The following is a 21,116-nucleotide window of genomic DNA, read 5'->3' as shown; positions in this document are numbered from 1 at the left end:
CTCTGAAGCTTATGGAGGACACCATGCTGTAGATAGAACTGCACATAAGGTACTGCAATCTGGTTTTTATTGGCCTACCCTCTTCAAGGATGCCCGTAAGTTTGTCTTATCTTGTGATGAATGTCAAAGAATTGGTAATATTAGTAGACGTCAAGAAATGCCTATGAATTATTCACTTGTTATTGAACCATTTGATGTTTGGGGCTTTGACTATATGGGACCTTTTCCTTCCTCTAATGGTTATACACATATTTTAGTTGTTGTTGATTACGTTACTAAGTGGGTAGAAGCTATTCTAACTAGTAGTGTTGATCATAACACTTCTATTAAAATTCTTAAAGAAGTTATCTTTCCAAGGTTTGGAGTCCCTACATATTTAATGACTGATGGTGGTTCACATTTTATTCATGGTGCTTTCCGTAAAATGCTTGCTAAATATGATGTTAATCATAGAATTGCATTTCCTTATCACCCTCAGTCTAGTGGTCAAGTAGAATTGAGTAATAGAGAACTCAAATTAATTTTGCAAAAGACTGTTAATAGGTCCAGAAAGAATTGGTCCAAGAAACTTGATGATGCATTATGGGCCTATAGAACTGCATATAAAAATCCTATGGGTATGTCTCCGTATAAAATGGTCTATGGAAAAGCATGTCACTTACCTCTCGAACTAGAACACAAGGCTTATTGGGCTATTAAAAAATTTAATTATGATTTTAAACTTGCCGGTGAGAAGAGATTATTTGATATTAGCTCACTTGATGAATGGAGAACCCGGGCCTACGAAAATGCCAAGTTGTTGAAAGAAAAAGTTAAAAGGTGGCATGATAAAAGAATACAAAAGTGTGAGTTTAACATAGGTGATTATGTATTGCTATACAACTCTCATTCAAGGATTTTTGCAGGAAAACTTCTCTCTAAATGGGAGGGTCCTTACGTCATCGAGGAGGTCTACCGTTCCGGTGCCATAAAAATCAACAACTTCGAAGGCACAAATCCGAAGGTGGTGAATGGTCAAAGAATCAAACACTATATCTCAGGTAATCCCATAAATGTTGAAACCAATGTTATTGAAACCGTAACCCCAGAGGAATACATAAAGGACACTTTCCGGAACATTTCAGACTTCGAAAAGGAATAGGTATGTGGTACGGTAAGTAAACCGACTCCAAAACAGTTTTTAAGACAATATTTCTCCATTTTGGAATATTTAGAAAAATAGAAAAATAAGCAGCAGTCCGGAAAGGGCACGAGGAACCCACGAGGGTGGAGGGCGCGCCCTACCCCCCTGGGCGCGCCCCCTACCTCGTGGGCATCTCGTGTGCTCTCCGGACTCCGTTTCTTACAGGATACGTATTTTGGTCGGTAAAAATTCATTATATAACCTCCTGGGGGTTTTGACTACCGTATCACGCAAAAATCTCCTGTCTTTGTTTCGAGCTGTTTTCCTGACAGATTTAGATTATCATGACATCTCCAAGTGCTCCCAAGGACAAGTTCTTCGAGAAGGTCATCAACCCTTACCTCGTGGAGGTGCAGCGACACCCTCAAACCATTGAGATGCGTGATGGGTTGTTGCACATCCGTGATGCTGAGGGACTGAAGGGGAACAGAAGCGTGGAGACGAGGCTCGAAGCAATGGAGCAACAAGTTTTCAAGTGTCAAGGGATGGTGGAGCGTGGACTCAACTCCAACTACATGATGATCGCAGAGTTCACCAACAAACACAAGCTGGATGCCGACAACATCGGGGAGACCATCTTCAAGCTTCACGAGAAAATCGAGCACCTCCAAGCTCAGATCTATGAACTGTAAAACCAAAACTGTGAGTATGAATATAGATTCAAAAGGATGAGTTTGGCTGCAGATTTGAGGATCCCGAAGACTCGGTCATCCTTCTATGATGGTGAGCCTATGCCTTGGAAGAAGGACGACAAGCCTACGCCATCAACAAAATCACCACCGTCTCCACCAACAAAAAAGAATTGAGTATCTGGTATGGGCACTCCACTTGGCAACTGCCAAGCTTGGGGGAGTGCCCCGGTATCGTATCACCATCACCTTTATCTTTACCGTTTTTCTTAGTTCGATCGTTTTGGTAATATCTTGATCTAGTAGAATAAAAGTTCTTAGTATGATCTAGTTGTGAGTTTTGCTTTATTATCCTTATATGTAATCGAGTCCGTGAGCTATATAATAAAGATTAGTGTTGAGTCAAGGGCTTGATTATTTTTGCCATGATCCTAAGTGAATAAAAGAAAAGAGAGAGAAATAAAAAGAAACAAAGAGATAATGTGACTCTTATGGAGAGTAATGAGCTCACATAGAAAGAGTATGATGAATAAAATATATTGAGGGTTGACAAACATAGTTTTGGTCATCGTTGCAATTAATAAGAAGTAATAAATAAAGAGAGGTCTTCACATATAAATATACTATCTTGGACATATTTTATGATTGTGAGCACTCATTAAAATATGACATGCTAAAGAGTTGACATTGGACAAGGAAGACAACGTAATGGGTTATGTTTTCTTACATCTAAGATAAATTATATTGTCTTGGATCCTCCAACATGTTGAGCTTGCCTTTCTCCCTCACGCTAGCCAAATTCATTGCACCAAGTAGAGATACTACTTGTGCTTCCAAATACCCTTAAACCAGTTTTTCCATGAGAGTCCACCATACCTACCTATGGATTGAGTAAGATCCGTCAAGTAAGTTGTCATCGGTGCAAGCAATAAAAATTGCTCTCTAAATATGTATGATTGATTGGTGTGGAAGAAATAAGCTTTATACAATCGTGTGATATGGAAGTAATAAAAGCGACAGACTGCATAATAAAGGTCCATATCACAAGTGGCAATATAAAGTGACGTTCTTTCACATCAGGATTTTGTGCATCCAACCATAAAAGCGCATGACAACCTCTACTTCCATCTGCGAAGGGCCTATCTTTTACTTTTATCTCCTATACTGCAAAAGAGTCAAGGTGATCTTCACCCTTCCTTTTTACATTTTATCCTTTGGCAAGCACGATATGTTGGAAAGATCCTGGTATATATGGCTAATTGGATGTGGGTTTTCATGAAATATTATTGTTGACATTACCCTTGAGGTAAAACGTTGGGAGGCAAAACTGTAAGGCCCTATCTTTCTGTGTCCCATTAAGATCCATACCCATAAGTATTGCGTGAGTGTCAGCAATTGTGAAAGACTATATGATAGTTGAGTATGTGAACTTGCTGAAAAGCTCTTATACATTGACTCTTCCCTATGTTATGATAAATTGCAATTGCTTCAATGACTGAGATTACAGTTTGTTAGTTTTCAATGAAGTTTACGATTCATACTTGATATTGTGATTGAATTATTACTCTAGCATAAGATATCATATGACAAGAATTATATAAGTTGCCGCTCTAAGAATGATCATGATGCCCTCATGTCTGTATTTTATTTTTATTGACACCTTCATCTCTAAACATGTGGACATATTTTTCGATTTCGTCTTTTCGCTTGAGGACAAGCGAGGAAAAGCTTGGGGGAGTTGATACGTCCATTTTGCATCATTCTTTTATATCAATATTTATTGCATTATGGGCTGTTATTACACATTATGTCACAATACTTATGCCTATTCTCTCTTATTTTACAAGGTTTACATAAAGAGGGAGAATGCCGACAGCTGGGATTCTGGCTGGAAAAGGAGCAAATATTAGAGACCTATTCTGCACAGCTGCAAAAGTCCTGAAACTTCATGGATGATGTTTTCCAAATATATAAAAAACATTGAGCGCAAGAACTTCACCAGGGGGGCCACACCCTGCCCATGAGGGTGGGGGGCGCACCCTACCCCCTGGGCACGCCCCCCTACCTCGTGGGCCCCCTGGTGGCCCTCCAGTGACCATCTTCTGCTATATGGACTCTTTCGATGGGAAAATAATTATAAGCCATCTTCTCGGACGAAACTCCGCCGCCACGAGGCGGATCCTTGGCAGAGCCAATCTAGGGTTCTGGCGGGGCTGTTCTGCCGGGGAAACTTCCCTCTCGGAGGGGGAAATCATCACCATCGTCATCACCAACGCTCCTCTCATCGGGAAAGGGCACTCTCCATCAACATCTTCATTAGCACCATCTCATCTCAAAACCCCAGTTCATCTCTTGTATCCAATTCTTGTCTCCAAGTCCGGGATTGGTGCTAGTAGGTTGCTAGTAGTGTTAATTACTCCTTGTAGTTGATGCTAGTTGGTTTAATTGGTGGAAGATCATATGTTCAGATCCTATATGCACATTAATAACCCTCTGATTATGAACATGTTTATGCTTTGTGAGTAGTTACTTTTGTTCCTGAGGACATGGGAGAAGTCTTGCTATTAGTAGTCATGTGAATTTGGTATTCGTTCGATATTTTGATGAGATGTATGTTGTCTCTCCTCTAGTGGTGTTATGTGAACGTCGACTACATGACACTTCACCATTGTTTGGGCCTAGAGGAAGGTGTTGCGAAGTAATAAGTAGATGATGGGTTGCTAGAGTGACAGAAGCTTAAACCCTAGTTTATGCGTTGCTTCGTAAGGGGCTGATTTGGATCCATATGTTTCATGCTATGGTTAGGTTTACCTTAATACTTTTGTTGTATTTGCGGATGCTTGCAATAGAGGTTAAACATAAGTGGGATGCTTGTCCAAGTAATGGCAGCACCCAAGCACCGGTCCACCCACATACCAAATTATCAAAGTACCGAACGTGAATCATATGAGCGTGATGAAAACTAGCTTGACGATATTCCCATGTGTCCTCGGGAGCGCTTTACATCATATAAGAGTTTGTCCAGGCTTGTCCTTTTCTACAAAAGGATTGGGCCACCTTGCTGCATCTTATTTACTTTTGTTACTTGTTGCTCATTACAAATTATCCTATCACAAAACTATCTGTTACCACTTATTTCAGTACTTGAAGAGAATACCTTGCTGGAAACCGCTTATCATTTCCTTCTGCTCCTCATTGGGTTCCACACTCTTACTTATCAAAAGGACTACGATAGATCCCCTATACTTGTGGGTCATCAGACACCGGTTGAAACCTCCAATTGCAGGGGCATCAGATGTCATTCAAAGAGCGAGTACAGACCCAACAGGAGGAATTGCAAGGCACAAAGGTAAGCGGGCTGGGCGGCGAGGCGGAGGGGGATGCGGTGTCGAGGGGATGCAATGGTGACCACCTACGTGGACAGGTCAAGATCCAGAGAGGTGCGCATATATGGGCCGCTGGAGCCAAACCACCGGGACTCCGGCAAGCCCAAGAGATGGAAGGAGACGCAGCTCTCGACACACGTCGTGTCCAGAGTCGCGCCAGCATAGACACAAGCCAGAACACAGGAGAGGGACGCAAGTCCATGGCCAAGGGTCGTAACCGGAGCGCACTCATGAGAGGAATAGAGCCGTCAGGGAGAGCCCGTGCCCGATACACAACCAGGCCAGCGCATGCAAAGGAAGTCGCCACTGGGAAACCAGGGGACCTCCACGAAAGCCATGGCTTTGCCATCACTTTAACTCAGGGGGCAGGGTGGGTGGGTGGGGTGGGGGCCAGGAAGGGCACCACAACGCGTCGGCCTAGGCCAGCCGATGACGAGCAGCCATCGTGAGGAGCCGCTACCATGAGCATCCAAAGGGGGGCCAAAAGGAGTCAGACGCAAGGAGGACGACACTCGAGGAGGAGCTCGCAGACCCACAAGGGGGGCAGGCCGGCGAAGTGCATACGGGAGTTGGTCGCGCGGCACTTGTGACCCCGTCAGAAAAGTAGAGGCAACTAGCGTGGGTTGGGGGGCAAGGGAGGCGGGGTCATGATGCAGGGGGTAGGTGGAATGAGCACGGGAGGGGCCAGATCCGCCCCGCCGCCGCTTTCCTGGGGTCCTGGGCGACTTCGCTGCGGTGGAGGGCGGCGACGGTGCCTGGAAGCAACAACAGCTAGGGTTCCCTCCATGTCGCCGGAGGAGGGACGACGGATGGGGGTGTTCAAGCTATCTAGTTACATGTGTTTGGATCTCATGAGTAACTGAGTGCGAGCACTCACATCCAGTGGTTGAAAAAAGTTTAACTAAACGACAATAGAAGCTGGTGAGCGGGGCATGGCCATGGAGGGCACCGCAGTGTGTTAGCCCAGGCCAGCCGATGACGAGTAGCCATTGTGGGGAGCTGCTGCCACGTGCGTCCAAATGGGGGGGCGAAAGGAGTCAGCCGCAAGGAAAAGGATGCGTGAGGAGGGCAGGCCGGCGATGTGGATCAGGAGCTAGTCGTGCGACACCTGCAAGCCCGCCGAAACAACAGAGGTGCTGGCGTGGGGGCAAGGGGGTCGAGGTTGTGATGAGGGGGTGGGGAGGAGCACCTAAGGGGCCAGATCTGCCCCGTCGCCGCCTTCCTGGGGTCTGGCACGACTTCGCCGGTCAGCCCTCCGGCGGCGGCTATGCGTTGGGGGGCGGCGACGGTACCTGCAAGCGGCGGCGGCTAGGGTCCCCCCCCCCCCCCCCCCCCCGTGTCACTAGAGGAGGGCGACAGGTGGGAGAGGGGGTGTTCGAGCTTTCTAGTTACACGCGTTTGGCTCTCATGAGTAACTCGGCACGAGCATTCACATCCAGTGATTGAAAAAAAGTTTAACTAAACGGCAATAGAAATTTGGGGAACTCTTCCTGTATTACGTTCGGTTCTTTTTGTTTTGTTTTGAAAAGGCCATTGTAGCTAACTTTATTGATTAAAATCAACACTTACATCGTTTGCAAGATATACTAGTAAGCAACTAGGGGATCATCGTCCCAAGTACAGGATATAGTATTATGAAAACTAAACTTAGCTAGCTCATGGGCAAGAAATATTTGCTTCTCTGGGACAATACGAAAATTCAACACTACCAATCTGAATAGCCATATCCACACAATCCGCATATATAACCGCCGCGGGATCCCACTATTGGTATTGGCCTGTACAGAAATTTATCACTTCCATGGAATCGGACTCGTCCTACAACCTGTTTATTCCAAGGGAATTCGCAAGATGAAGTCCATCTTTCATTGCAAGTGCCTCCATAGTTGATACATCCGCAGCATATGTGTAAAAACAACAATTGGCTGGAACAACCGATCTGTGATCATCTCGTAGAAGAACTGCTGCAGTTGATGTCGTTCCTGAATCCACATAAAAGGGCGCGTCTACATTAAGTTTCAGAAATCCAGGGTGTGGTTTAGACCATCTAGGCTTCGGATCGGATGTGTGGATCCTTGTATTAGATGCATTTGCTGCAATCGCTAGTACAGAAATCGGCCAGCAACTAGCCGACCACACCCTTTCTGCATGAGTTGTTTGTCTCCTAGGCCACCATAAATACCAACACCCAATAGCAAAGACAACTTGAACATCCACATGATTCAGGCCCTTCATTGGTACTGGTTTTAGACATAGAAGACGTTCCAATATTGCAAAGCTTGATAAGTTAATCAGTAATGCCTCTTGCACCATGCTTTCTAGTCCCAACGCCTAGTAGTAGTGTGGGTTAAATGCTTAGCAGTAGCGCGGGTGGCCGCGCTACTGATACGACGCTATAGCTAACGCTTATCAGTTGCATGGTTTGACCCACGCTACTGCTATCTGGGGATAGCACCAGCGTCGGTCTCCAACACGCGCTACTGCTAATAGCTGTAGCGCCCTTGAACAAAGAGCGCTACTGCTAAGAACTCGCTGCTGTTAAAGCTATACCCCGCGCTACTATTATTAGTTTTTAACTTTTTTTTCTGCTCCATATTTTTTGCTGCTGAATTTTGTTTAGGGCTTTATACAATACTCTCTAGCATATCATACACATACAAATGTAATCATAGCATATACATACAAATAGTCTCATCAAATCATGTCATCATCATAATCATCATCCAACACAATGTGGTCTCTCGTCATCATCTCGAAAATAGCGATACAAGTCTCGAATACTTGCAACTACATGGTCGTCCATCTAAACAATGATATACGCGAGAAGAGCTATCACTATGAGTGAGAGCGGAACTATGCAGTACATGAGGCGGCGGTTATGAGACCTCTCTCGTGCTAGCGTGAACCTCAAGTAACTAGCTTCTTCTTCTTGTCTGCTTTTGAAGTCTTTATGGCTGGTGCCCGAGACCCCATCCACTTGCGCCTGACACTCAGGCCACTCGTCGTACACTCCCGGAATCTTCCCTTTGTACACGAGATAGCACTGCTTCTTCGCCATCAAGAATCTAGGTACCTGTTAGAGATGCATATTCATTAAGAGAATGTACAATCATATGCAACAAAATATACTAGAGCAGCATGAAAAAGAAAGGGTTAGCAACTAGATGCAACATATGGTACGTAAATTAATTAACTAGAGGTACGCAGGTCATCGTACCCAAACTAACAAAGTAGCGTTACGCAAGTTCGGTAGGAACCGTGGACAACAAAGTTTCATCGCTACAGAAAGTATACAAGTTCAACCAACACATACCATCATCATCGGCATGGTAAATCACTAGAAGTTCCATCCTTCCATATCATCGAGGATGGACCCTAGCTTCTTGAACGGCGTGAGGTCCTGACGTTGCATGCCCATGCGAGTTCGGATGTTAGCTCGCGATATAGGGCCGTGGTGAAACATCCCCTTCTCATCGACGACTTCTTTCATGATGATCGTTGCAATGTCCATCTGGATGCGAAAGAAGTCATCTCTAAGTTTATAATCCGCTTCTCCATGAGATTCTACCCACTTGCGGATATGATCATCATTTTTGCTTGTCATGCGAAGCTTTTGGTGATCTGTGTTGAACTAAATCATGATATGGAGGAGGTAGAATCCATATTTCTTGATTGGTTTTGGGACATGGATGCAGCAAAAGGTAGTTTTATGCAAGAAACCCAACTTCTTGTTCCTTTGTTTCCTGATCTACAGGTGGCCACCCCCAGGTGTCGCCGCAGCAGCCGCCCCGACTCCTCAAGGAGGCCACTCTCACAGACGTAGATTCTGTCCATCAGATCGAGATAATGACGGAGCAGTCGCTCCGTTACATGGGGCTGTCGCAGGCGTGCATCAAGGATGAGCCGCCGTCCCCGCCACGCCACCACGTCAAGCCTGAGCCGGCGTCCACGCTCCTGCCAGTGAAGGAGGAGCCGGTCTTGCCCCGGCACAACCGCAACGTCCAGATCAGACGCCGCGTGAAGGAGGAGCTGGCCTTTCCCCCGCACCACCGTGGTTTCCAGATCGAATGCCGGGTTATCGAGGAACTGCGTTGCCGCCACACAGCCGGTACGGCTGCATCAACGCGTCGTTCTTGCCTGCGTGATGCCACCGCCTCGCCGTTAAGGAGGAGCTGCCGCCCGCACTCGAGAAGGCGTGGGGCCGCCTCCTCCACTACCTCGGCGGTCCCTCGGGCTCGAGGGGTGTCATGTCTGAGGTGGAGCGCGCGGCTCAGCAGCAGGAGTGGTACGATCGGTGCAATGCCAGTCGCCGCCCCGCGTTCGCCAAGAGCGATGTGGCGCCGGACTGCGTCCATAACGACCCAGACCTCGCCGCCATGTGGGCGCTCGACCGCCCCGTGACCACCACAAAGACGGCAGCCAGGCGTCGCCGCTGCCTTGACGGCGAGCTCGCCAAGATCAGTGAGGAGAGGTCGCTTAGCGACTGCTCCGCGAAAGCTGGTCGCGGCAAGGCCGCCGCCAGGGCTTCGAAGGCCACGTTGGCAGTGGTCGTGGTGGCACTCTGCATAGCGCAGCAGGAGGCAGAGTGTCTCCTTCGCGAGCGGTAGCCAGCCGCCGGACAAGGCTGCCACGGCCCTCCGGTGCCATTCCGCCGCTAGAGGGACCACGAGGATGACGACGGCACCGACGGAGACAGCGGTGCGGCAGGACAGGGCGGCCATGCGTACAAGGTGGTCGTCCGGTATAAGGTTTATGTTTTTTCTAGTTTTTAACTTAAACGGTTGAAATATTGACCGTTTTATTTAAAATATATGCGGACTTGAATGAAATTCATCCGGTTTAATCGAATTTCGTAAGGTTGGTTTGAATTGTAGACCCAATGTATGCGGCTAGCGTTGGATATCGTCCTCCCGCATCCGTGTCCACGGGCTGGTCTCTCCCTTTCTGCAGACGGATGCGGGGAAAAATTTGTGGGTTCCTATTGGAGATGCCCCTTATTGATTGTATAATAACAATGTCATTTACAAGTTGTGATGAAATAAAGTTCGGGATTCTGAACCCCGGAAAGCTAATGTTCTAGAACTCAAAGTAGCCTTTGCTTGGCTATCAACAACATGATTAGGTTTATAGAGTCATAAGTGATCTATGGCGATTGGAGGAGTCCAATGTCGGTCCGGTCTCCTTGACTTGCACGACACAAATGTCGATTTCCTTCTTCTTGGAGAGCCCATAAGCCAGGCTAGAGTCTGGGACCCAATATTAGCACGGGGGCCCTGTGCCGGCCTGATGGATTGAGTTACGGTGTCCTGTGGCACCCCTGGGCCATGGCACCGTGATTGTTGAAATTCATCATGGGCCGATGGCATTGGAGAACATGTCTATATACAATCTATTGTCTGAGTTATACATTATTCGTGGTTCACGCCTCGTTCCAGTTGTGAAATTTTGGGGCTGACACCGGAGTCGCTTGATCACACTTGCCAATCACGACATTCAATAACACAGAAGAACTCATTTGCACGATCATGATTAGCAGACCAGTGAACAAAAGTTGCAGGGAGACAAACTTCGGAGCTCTTGGTCATTACCCTTTGGTGGATTTATGTATAAGATCAAGTGAGCTACTCGACACCCTTGTGTTTTTATTTATTTACCGAACTCTCCCAAAAGGAGAGTATATATAGCCATCCATTCCTTAGCCCATAAGAAATCTTGCTTCATAAATTTGCTACACTCCTTGGTCACCAAGTTACTTCATCTCTCAAAGCTTATCTACAAGATACCTTGGAGTAGAAGGAACTTGCATCACAAGTTTCCTTGGTAGTGAAGCAAACTTGCATGACAAGGTTTCTTACTAGTGAAACTTGATTGTAGGGTAAGCTTGCTTAGTGGAGAAGAAAACTTGTATGGCAAGCTAGCTTAGCCAAGCGTGTCCAGATACATCTGTATCTAGATAAATCTAAAACTACTTTTTTAAGACAAAGGGGCATGAGTTAAATGTTTCTATTACAGTGTTATATTACCTGCATAAGTACGTGTTATAACACGTAGTTTCAAACAGTTCCAAATATATTTCGACCACATTGACAGCCAATGCTACCGGACGCCGAAGCCTATGGGCTAGAATCGTGGGGATCGTGCGTCTATGTTAGGTGTGACCAGGTCGGGCGTGAGTTTCTCTCAGCCGATGTATAAGTACAGTGTGAGAGAGTAGGGTGGTCTACAGCGTGAGACAGCGCGAGTAGTATTAATTGTCTTCATACACTCTAAACCCCAAATCCCAGCTTTTTCTGTTCATTCTCTAGCCCCCAATTCCAATCTAGATCTGGATCCAGGAGTGTGACAACGACCTGCAGCGCCAAAACACAGCGCCGTGTGCGCGATCTCAAACCGAGATCGATCGACGATGGCATCGGAGACGGTCGCACTACCGGACGACGCGCTCGCGGAGGTCCTCCGGCGTCTCCCCCCGCACATCCTGGCCGAGGCCCGGCGGGTCTGCAAGGCGTGGCGCGACGCCGTCGACGACCGCCTGCGCGGCAGCCTGCTTTCGCGCTCGGTGCGCGGCATCTTCATCAACTTCTCGGGGCAGTACTTCTCGGAGTTTTTCTCCCGCCCGTCGTCGGGCCCGGCGATCGACGGAGGGTTCGACTTCCTGCCTTGCATGGGCGTCGAGGTCAAGGACCACTGCGACATGGGCGTCAAGGTTAAGGACCACTGCAGCGGCCTTTTGCTTTGCCGCGAGTCGAGCTACCGTGCACTGGCGTGCCCGCGCGAGTATGTCGTCAACCCGGCCACCCGGCGGTGGGCGCGTTTGCCCAAACGCCCCCCGCCGCTCATGACAGGATTCGACCACACCGCCCACCTCGCGTTCGAGCCCGCTGTGTCGCCGCACTACCAGGTCTTTCTGATCCCACGCGTGCCATGGCGACTGCCATCCAACGGAGAATCTGACGACGACGATGACAACCCGTTGCTCGAATTGGAGTGGCCTCCCGCGTCATACCTCATTGATGTGTTCTCGTCGGTGACTCAACGATGGGATACGACAACCTTCCTTCGGGAAGGGGAAGCTGCCGGGATCATCGCCGACATGCAGTTGGATTGGCGGTATGATCCATCTCTCTATCATGCCGTATACTGGCAAAGCGCACTCTACATCCATTGCCAACATGGCTATCTTACGAGGTACGTATCGTAGTTTGCTTCAACAAATTGTATATACCACCATGATTCACCCATGTTTATATTAATCTACTTTATCTGATTTGTTTGTGTTTGCAGAATGTCCTTGTCAGATCACTCGTACAGAGTAATTAAACTACCAGGTGCCGGTGGATTGATAGTATATTCCAACCACCGTCTCGGGAGATCATCGCAAGGGGTGTATTGTGCAATACTTGATGGTTCGAAACGACTTCAGGTTTGGTATCTCAGTGAATCGTGCGGTCGAATAGAATGGGTGTTAAAACATGATACACGTCTTAAGACCGTCTATGCTCAACAGCTGGGCAAACAATGGATCTTACAACAGGTTAACCTTTGTAAGGAGTACCCTGACTATGACTGGAACTCAGAGGATAACGTTCTTGACATTGAAGACGTCGTTGAAGAGGCTGTATATGTCATTGAAAATGAAGAGCACATATCTTATGGTTTCCTTGGATTTCATCCTTATAAAGAGGTTGTCTTCTTGAATACATCAACAAGAGGACTGGCCTATGACTAGATCAACTCAAAATTCCAGGACTTGGGCAGTTCATGGACATGTCAAGCGTATGGAACACCATATGGAGAGACATGCGTATCTTTTCCATACACGCCTTGCTGGGTAAGCGCGTTTCCTGGAAACGAATTAGAATCTCTTCTTTTAGACGAGAAGCTATATAGGAACAAGCTAGAACTGGAAGCTCAACTTGAGGAGGAATCCTACTTCACCTACATGGGCGAGTACGAGCTGCGCAAGCAGTCTGGGCGTGCCAAGAGGGTCAAGGACTCCGCCGCCAAGATTCGTCGCAGACACCACATTGCCGCTCGGCAGGAACCCATCGTCACCGACATGAAGTCGAAGGTGAATCGCACCGGGGCGACCAAGTTCAGCCTTGGCAAGGCCACCACAGAACTAGTCACCGCCATAGTTGGATCCTAGATACCTAGTTGATTAGTTTCCTGGAAACAAAGATGATTATGTATGTGCAAATCAGATGCCCTAATCATCGCCAGCTTCATTTATCTTGCCTTACTTATCTATTACCTATTTGTGCTCAGCTTCTGTCGGAGCCTTGTCTCGGTACTCTGCACAATTTGTATCGTTGTTATTTCGGTTTGCCTCGTAAGACTATGTTACTTTGTTATTTTCCGTTGTCGGGCTTTATTAATTTAAACCTGAGTGTTTCTTGTGACTTTCTTCTAAAGTAGGTATGTGCAAGCAATTTGGAAAATCAATTTTTTTTTGTGTATCTTGCATTTGATTGGAGAAAGCTAACATTGCCTGCCATGCATCTGCCTTCCTATTTGGTCAAGAACGCACACAAGTTCAGGTTCTTGCTTTCTGATGAATGCTTGAGATCAGGTAAAACAACAACAAACTGTTTAATTTGTGAGTTTGTCGTGCGGCAACTTTACTCACTCGTAGATGTGATGTCGTTGTTTCAAAATGTGCAAATGGGCCGGTGTATCTTGTCCAATGTGAAACAGTATTTACTTTAGGCAGGATGTATAGTTTATCTATTTTTAGTTTGAGCAACTAACTGTGTATGGGAATTTTCACCTTGTTTTTGTACGTGATGATGATGGCTCTCATGAGTAACTCGCAGCAAGCATTCACATCCAGTGGTAAAAAAACCTTTAATTAAATAGCAATAGAAATTTGGGAAACTATTCCTATATTACGTTTTGTTCTTCATTTTCTCGAGTGCCTGCAAAACCTGCTATACGGAATATTGATCCAAAGACATAAATAAAAATAATAGTCAATCCGTGGTCTTTCTCGATAGTAGTAAATAAATAATGTTGTACAACATATAGGACTCTATTCATCATATAATAGCAATAACATTTACAAGTTGTGATGAAATGAAGTCTGGGGATCTGAATCCCAATAAGCTGATGTTCTAGAACTGAAAGTAGCCTTTGCTTGTGTATCAGTGACATGATTAGCACTACGATTACATAAATAGAAGGAAGATTATTTGCGAAAATTCACCGCTAGTTGCAGACATTCAGCATCAACCACAGCGTCAGCACCAAAGTACTGAGATCGCTTCAATTATTACTGGTTGACAGTCGGACTCAACCTCAACCTTACTGCAGTGCAGCTCATATGATCCGCCAACACCAAGCCATTTCGGAGAACCAAAGCTTTGGCTGCCCCTGCATTAGCGACATCAATATTTATTTAACCTTTACATTGTCATGCGGCGGGCCTCTGCAGGATGTCGGCCATCCATTGCTGGAGTGACGGCGAGGCTGCTGTTGATGCCGCTTGAGGAGTTGGAGCTGAAGCTGAAGCTAAAACTTCACTCTCAGGGTCAGATAGTACATTGACAGTTTCTCTCTTCAAGGGCTCATATCTGTTTCTGAAGCACAAGCTGTAGTGGTGGCTGCCAAGGACCGAGCTTGCGGCGGAGGATGCTCCGGTGGAGTCGTCGAATGCTTTCCGTCTCCGGCGAACTGCTATCTGTTTCTGAAGCAAACAATGCAGAAGTTGCAGGGTCTGTTAAGCTGGACACAGAGAATGCATCAAACAAATATATTGGTGGTCTCTTCTTTCTTCAGAGAGCTACTATCGGTTTCTGAAGCACACAATGGAGCATTGCCTGGCTTTGTTGAGTTTGACACGGAAGGTGTTTCCACATCCTCGGATTCTTCTTCTTTCTTCTTCATCAGAGAGAAAGAGAGAGATGCCTGCTTCTTCGGAAGCACACAATGGAGGGATGCCCGATTCTGAACTTGGCACGGAGGACGCTCCCACATCCTCTGCTTCTTCCTTCTTCAGAGAGAAGCAGACAATGGAGAAGCGCCGGGGGTCCGAGCTGGACACGGTGGAGGAGCTTCTTCGGAATTCCTAGGTGAGACTATTGATGCAATTCAGACATCAAAACTACTGCGATTTCTATATACTGAGCTCGGAACATATATAAGCAGATACCCGGCGCCAAATTAAAATCTCCTGGCCTGATACAACACGCAATCGGCGCAGGGAGGGCGAAGCTGTGCTGCCGCGCATGTCGCCATGCGGGGCAGGTAAAACCATGGGCAAAGGAATTTAGTCCTTGCTTACCAGTAACTAATCACCGTATTCCCCTCCCGAAAAGACATCATGATACATTCCCTCTGCCGTCCACAGATATCCGCATACACATTCGCAATTCAACCTATCCTCCAGATACAGTACATAGGAAAAACCTGACGAGCAGTGTCATAAGAACACACATGTTCGTGTAATACGTCTATCACTTCCATAGGCACAGCAATATGTCTGGCAACCATATTTATGTAGTAACGCGACCAAATGAGATTTCACCAGATACGAAGTGGTTATCGCACACGAAGCATCATGCCGCCAACCTGAAAAGGTGTGGTAAGGTGAAAGATGATTAGAACCATGTAGCCGAGGCATGATTACATATGTGAAATCATCCACACAAAATATTTCTGAGATACAACTACATAAGCTTTCATACTAGGTGCAAAATATAAAACTAAGGTTTTCACTTCCAGCTCCAACAAACAGGCAGCGAGTAATTCAGAGAACAAGGAGGTAACCAAACATATGTTACCGGCTTTGTGGGTATATGCACCTAGACACAGAGAACAGAGGAGGAGCCAAAATACTTGTATAGATCAAACAGCTTTGTTGGTATATACAACTAGGAGTGTGTCGTGAAAATAGTACAACTTGAATTAGCTAATAATCATGCTAATCGAACTATAGCAAAAAAGGAGAGAGAAAACACTAACCAATTATAACATAACATGATCAATACAAGCATAGGCCAACCAAGGGCACAATCAAAATTTGATTGTCCTAGAGCATGATTGGTTGATTACCTAAAATTGACCAGCCAACATTTTGGCAAGACAAAAATTTGGCTACCAATTGGTTGGCCACCAACTTACTTTGACCATCTCACAAAATTTGCCAAAAACAGGCAAATCTTGGGTGTTGCAATATTTTGGCATGCCAAAATGTTGGCTAGCAAATTCTTGGCTACCAACATTGTTCATCCACAGATGTTCACTAATGCCAGTGGGAAAAAAGGCTTACTGATCTATCAGCTGTTCGAGTTTCAGTGTTGTTCAAAGTCATGTTGCAGATATAGCTTATTAGGTGTTTCTCTACTCAAGATTTGTTTAGCTAGACTCAGTTATACTAAATTTAAAATCACCAAGCCAATTTCAGGGGGGGGAATGAATAATAATGCTAGCAGGCAGTAGTACATGAATTAGTACTTAGCAATGCCGAATTTCCTTTGTTGTACTTCAAACAGTAATAATCAGTTTGCCAGCAGATATGGCAATTGATCTTTTTAGATCTTCACTCAAGCTGTATATATAGCACATTAGGCATTTTTTTCATGAACATCTATTGCCTATACAGATGTATTTATAATATATTAAAAAAACCTAGAGGAAGTGTGAATGTATGAAAGAAGATGATAAGGATGCAAACATATGGTCCATCGAACTTTTATTTACCACAAAAGAAATTTCAGTACAAAGGATATTATTTGATCCATTCAGATATTTGCACCAAGGGAACATGAAGATACTCGTTATACTAGCCGATTTCACTCCGGTGACCAGATAACGCTCACTCACATCCTAATTGTCACTCAAATAGAGCGCAACTGGACAATCTACCAGCACCCACTTACAAGAACCACCAATGAAGAAAGAGTTTTCAAGTTTTTCAGTAAGTGCGGGACACAGGAAGAATTTCATTCTGCCACAACTTAACATGGCAGACACATCATCTATGAGAAGGCAATGAAGTAGAGCCTGGAGAAAATATCCAGGAGACAGCGATTCATGGAAGCATGATAGGAGACTGCTAGGTGCGCAATAGTTGAGCAAAGGGTTGTAGAGAGAATCATAGAGTGCTCTCTTGAAATTTGGTACTTGAGAATGAGACATTTTCGTAAAATAACAGTTCAGATACCTCAACTTGCATGCAGATATTAAGCTTACCTTGCTCGACCAATACATCTAACAGAATAATCCTCTTATGTGTTGTCTCCATCGTTTCCACCACGAGCGCAACTGAATAATCCTCTTATGTGCTGTCTCCATCGTTTCCACCATGAGCGCCTCTTGTTCAATGCTTGTCCACCACCAATGCCTGTTATACATGCATAAGAAGTCAAACGACCAATGGCATTACAAAAGAAAAGGCCAAATAGATACGAGGATACACAAACAAGATACTTGGATCAACTTGCAGCTGTAATTTGAGAAACAAAATAGTTTTGATAAAAAAAACTGAATTGACAACAGAACCACACCTTCTGTCAAATTCAAAGAATATTCTCAAAACAGTAGATACTCATTATATCATAGAAGTAAAGAACATGCAGACTTGGACTATTATCTGATCACAAACGAAGGGAAGTTGTCCATAATTATATTATTCTCATTCCACTCCATACCAAATACACAAAATAATTCGCACCAACAGAAGTGGTCATGACTATTTAGATTCAAAAGAATAGCCTGAAAAGATGAACTGAACTTTATTTATTAACTTTCCCTGGTACAGATGGACCTGTCTCACATGCAACAGGACTCTCCTACAAGTGACAAAATGAGCAATTATTTCATACATTAAAAACTAAGTCGTTATTAACAATTTACTATTATTAGCAAGATCACCAGAGACAACAATATCGAACGGAAGAAATATAACTAGCTTTTGATCCTCCAAGTACCAGTTGAGCTACATATTTGACATTTTTAGTTTGTTCAAGCTAGTTATTCATATATAGTTGTCTAAACTTCAAACTACTATGCATCTCATCTTGAAAAGAGAAAAACTGCACTCTAGCTATCTGCTAACACTCTCTTGCATATTTCAGTAGGCAGGCAATTATGTAATTCAGTTCATTTATTATACAAAGAATTACCAATCTTGGTATTAATTGTATGCCATTTCATATCATCTATGTATCATGTTTAACGGATGTGGGGTCAATCAACGACATCAACAGAATAGATTGTCCATTTGATAATTTCACAGCTTCATAGCCGCCGAGTAATTCCCTCTTACGGTATGCCTAGGTTCATATTGTTTTTGTTCTTCCTTGCATAGCTCTGACTTGAAGCAGATAGTTCGAAGTTCGATGAAAAAATAACAATATTACAAACAACATTTGTAGATAGGGAAGAGATATGTTGAAGAGGTCATGAAGCAGCAAAAGAAACAAGTGATGTTACTGCTACCTAAAATGGCCAGCTTAACACAAAAGGACATAAGCAACATTTAATCAGCCAATTATGAAAGGAATAACTCAATTTTGTTATAACCACAGTGAAAAGGCATGCTAGTACCTGGAGTATAGACGGTTTCGAATGGATGATAACCATAACCAGAGATGCCGATCCCAGAAAGTCTCGTGGGCTCCAATGACTGAAGGTTGAACATGAAGACACCAACAACTGTCCAGAAGAACGCCACATTGTTTTCCTCGGCATAACCTATCATACGCAGGGCTTCGTTATCTGAACCAGGGGGAAGTAACCTGTTCAATTCAACAGTTGCTCCAAGCATCCATGAACCATCACAGTCGTCTGTCTCCCTCCTCCATAATTGGGCAGTGAAGTCTGCCACGTGGAGGAAACCCATCCCACCACCCTGTGCTCGCATAACCGTGGACTGGTGACTGGTGCCGGTAAGCATGTCCGGTGGCACCAATATCACAGCTAGGCTCTGCGCATCCAAATCAAACTCGAGGATACTCGTCACAGAAATCAACCAGTAAATGCAACCCCCAGCCAGCACAGAGGGCTCGCCCCAATGGACCATGGTCGCGGATTGGAGCTGCGCGGAGATGAAATCACCCCATAACCCAGTCTCCGACGAGTAAACGCAGGCAAGTGCTGGTCGTCCCCCGTCGCTGGTTACCAGGACCACCTGGAAGTGGTCGATGTCTCCGGCGGCGCGAAGCACCGCCCCGTTGACTGGGTCCTCCGACGGGTCGAACACGAACCCCTCGGGAATGTCGAGGCGGTGCTGGGCGCCGGCGAGGGGGTCCCAGACGACGACCTGGCGCGGGTCCGGGAGGTAGAAGAGCGCGAGGCCGTGGCGCCATCCGAGGGTCATGTAGTCGTCGTTGAGCTCGAGGGAGAAGTGGCCGATGGGGAGGTGGTCGGGGGCGACCAGGGCAGGGTGGAAGGTGATGACGCCCCGGCTCGAGCCGAAGAGGCCGAGGAGCGGAGGGGTGCCGCGGCGGTGGTGAATGCGGAAGCGGCGGCGGAAGGCGGGGTCGGAGAGGAGGCGGCGCCAGCGCCTGCAGACGCGGGAGGCGCGCGGGAGGGAGGACGGCTGCGGGGGGAGGCGGAGGAGGATCTCGGAGACCAGGTCGTCGTTCTCCAGCACCGCCGCCGCCGCCTCCGGCGAGCCGGGGAAGCTGGCCGTCGCCATCTCGCCCTCCTTGCTCACGCAGGTCGTGCGGTGCGGGGTGGTGTGCGGTGAGTCAAGCGCAGGTCCAAAGCGACGCTCGGCTCACGAGACGACGCGGATATCACGCGGCGCTGCTACTCAGAGCCCATAAGGCCATGACTGGAGGCCCAAAGTGACGTTCTATTCCTTTCCCCGCAAAGATTGAAGCCCACACACGAACACACGCCGGAGAGATTGAAATCATCACTAATTTCTTTTATATTCTTTTATTTATACTAGCACATATGTCTGTGCGTTGCAATGGGAGAGGTATTTTTTGTTGCGAGTAGCATCGGGAGAGGTAACTGATGTGTCCATCAAAACGGTCTCCGCAGCGGTGGGGCGACATAGCGAGGAGTTGCGGTGTTCTCACGGGTCATGTTTGGCCCACGAGATCCTGATACTGGCGGGGTTGGTCGGTGTGGCGGCCACCACTGAACTCGTGCCATTTTTTCCTCCAGGTCCGCCTCCGTGTCTAGGTTATGGTTGCCTCCTCATTTTGTGGCTACACGGTGACCTTCGGGGCATAGTTGTTTCGACCACTCTCTCCTACGATGGCGTAACCGGATGGATTACTAATTTAGTGAATCTCATTTCATTGCCATAATCAGCACATAACCAGGTAGTCTCTGCTTTACCAGGGTTTATTCTCTTTAATTATTTTAGCGCTTACTTGCCTATTTTTTTAATCAGAGCCAAATTAGCATATCCTCTTTTATTGGCATGTGCCTGCAATTTTTTTTTAATTATAGTCAACCAACATATTTTATTTTATCGTCAAATGGCATGTCGGATGCACAATAGTTCGCGTTTGGATTAGGCCACTAGCAGTTACCAAAATGACGTGCGTTTGTAAGACACGAATAAAAATCGAAAACAACCGCTGAGTTGAAGGATAGACTCGTGACCTCAATATCTAGCCCACATGCTGATAGCCATTCGAACAAACAGCTCCTGCTAAAACATGGCCAACACGAATGTTTAAGAACATAATTTAGCTTAACATTCAAAATATGTTTTTCATTTCTATTATTTTTTGAGCTATTCAATAATAATCATGAAATTCTGAATACTCTTCGAAAGTTGAACAGTTTTTGAACCCTGATCCTTTTTCCAAGAAATGCGAGCATATTTTTTTGAAAATTTCATTAAATTTGGAAAAGACGAACAAAACTTGAAATGGTGTTTTTGAAATTCACAAACATTTTTTGAAAACATGAACCTCTTTTTAAGAAAACATTTTTTTGAATTTGTGAAAA

The 21,116-nt window shown here is 45.8% G+C and overlaps 1 protein-coding gene and 1 pseudogene across 2 annotated transcripts; one reads left to right on the top strand and one right to left on the bottom strand.

Moving 5' to 3' along the window:
- Positions 1 to 11,229: 11,229 nt before the first annotated feature.
- Positions 11,230 to 13,600, top strand: LOC125514532 (uncharacterized; annotated as a pseudogene). The gene is made up of 2 exons (XR_015609535.1): positions 11,230 to 12,386; positions 12,483 to 13,600. The product of XR_015609535.1 is annotated as an uncharacterized LOC125514532 (transcript).
- Positions 13,601 to 15,498: 1,898 nt separating this feature from the next.
- Positions 15,499 to 19,920, bottom strand: LOC125517142 (uncharacterized). Its single transcript, XM_048682332.2, has 3 exons — positions 18,747 to 19,920; positions 17,391 to 17,541; positions 15,499 to 15,767 (listed from the first exon to the last, which is right to left on the bottom strand). Exons 1-2 carry the CDS (start codon positions 19,837 to 19,839, stop codon positions 17,426 to 17,428), a joined length of 1,209 nt encoding a protein of 402 aa, XP_048538289.1. The 5' UTR covers positions 19,840 to 19,920; the 3' UTR covers positions 15,499 to 15,767; positions 17,391 to 17,425.
- Positions 19,921 to 21,116: the final 1,196 nt, after the last annotated feature.

This window comes from Triticum urartu, chromosome 6A (genome assembly GCF_056163025.1).
Source record: "Triticum urartu cultivar PI428250 chromosome 6A, HENAU_Tu73, whole genome shotgun sequence".
NCBI lineage: Eukaryota > Viridiplantae > Streptophyta > Magnoliopsida > Poales > Poaceae > Triticum > Triticum urartu.
This window is presented reverse-complemented; position numbering and strand designations above follow the sequence as displayed.

Bases quoted from the DNA above. Each gene is read 5' to 3' on its own strand.
- LOC125517142 (XM_048682332.2), bottom strand. From the start codon at position 19,839: ATGGCGACGGCCAGCTTCCCCGGCTCGCCGGAGGCGGCGGCGGCGGTG. The intron at 17,542-18,746 runs GTACTAGCATGC...CATGTATAACAG, and splicing joins CGAAACCGTCTATACTCCAG to GCATTGGTGGTGGACAAGCA.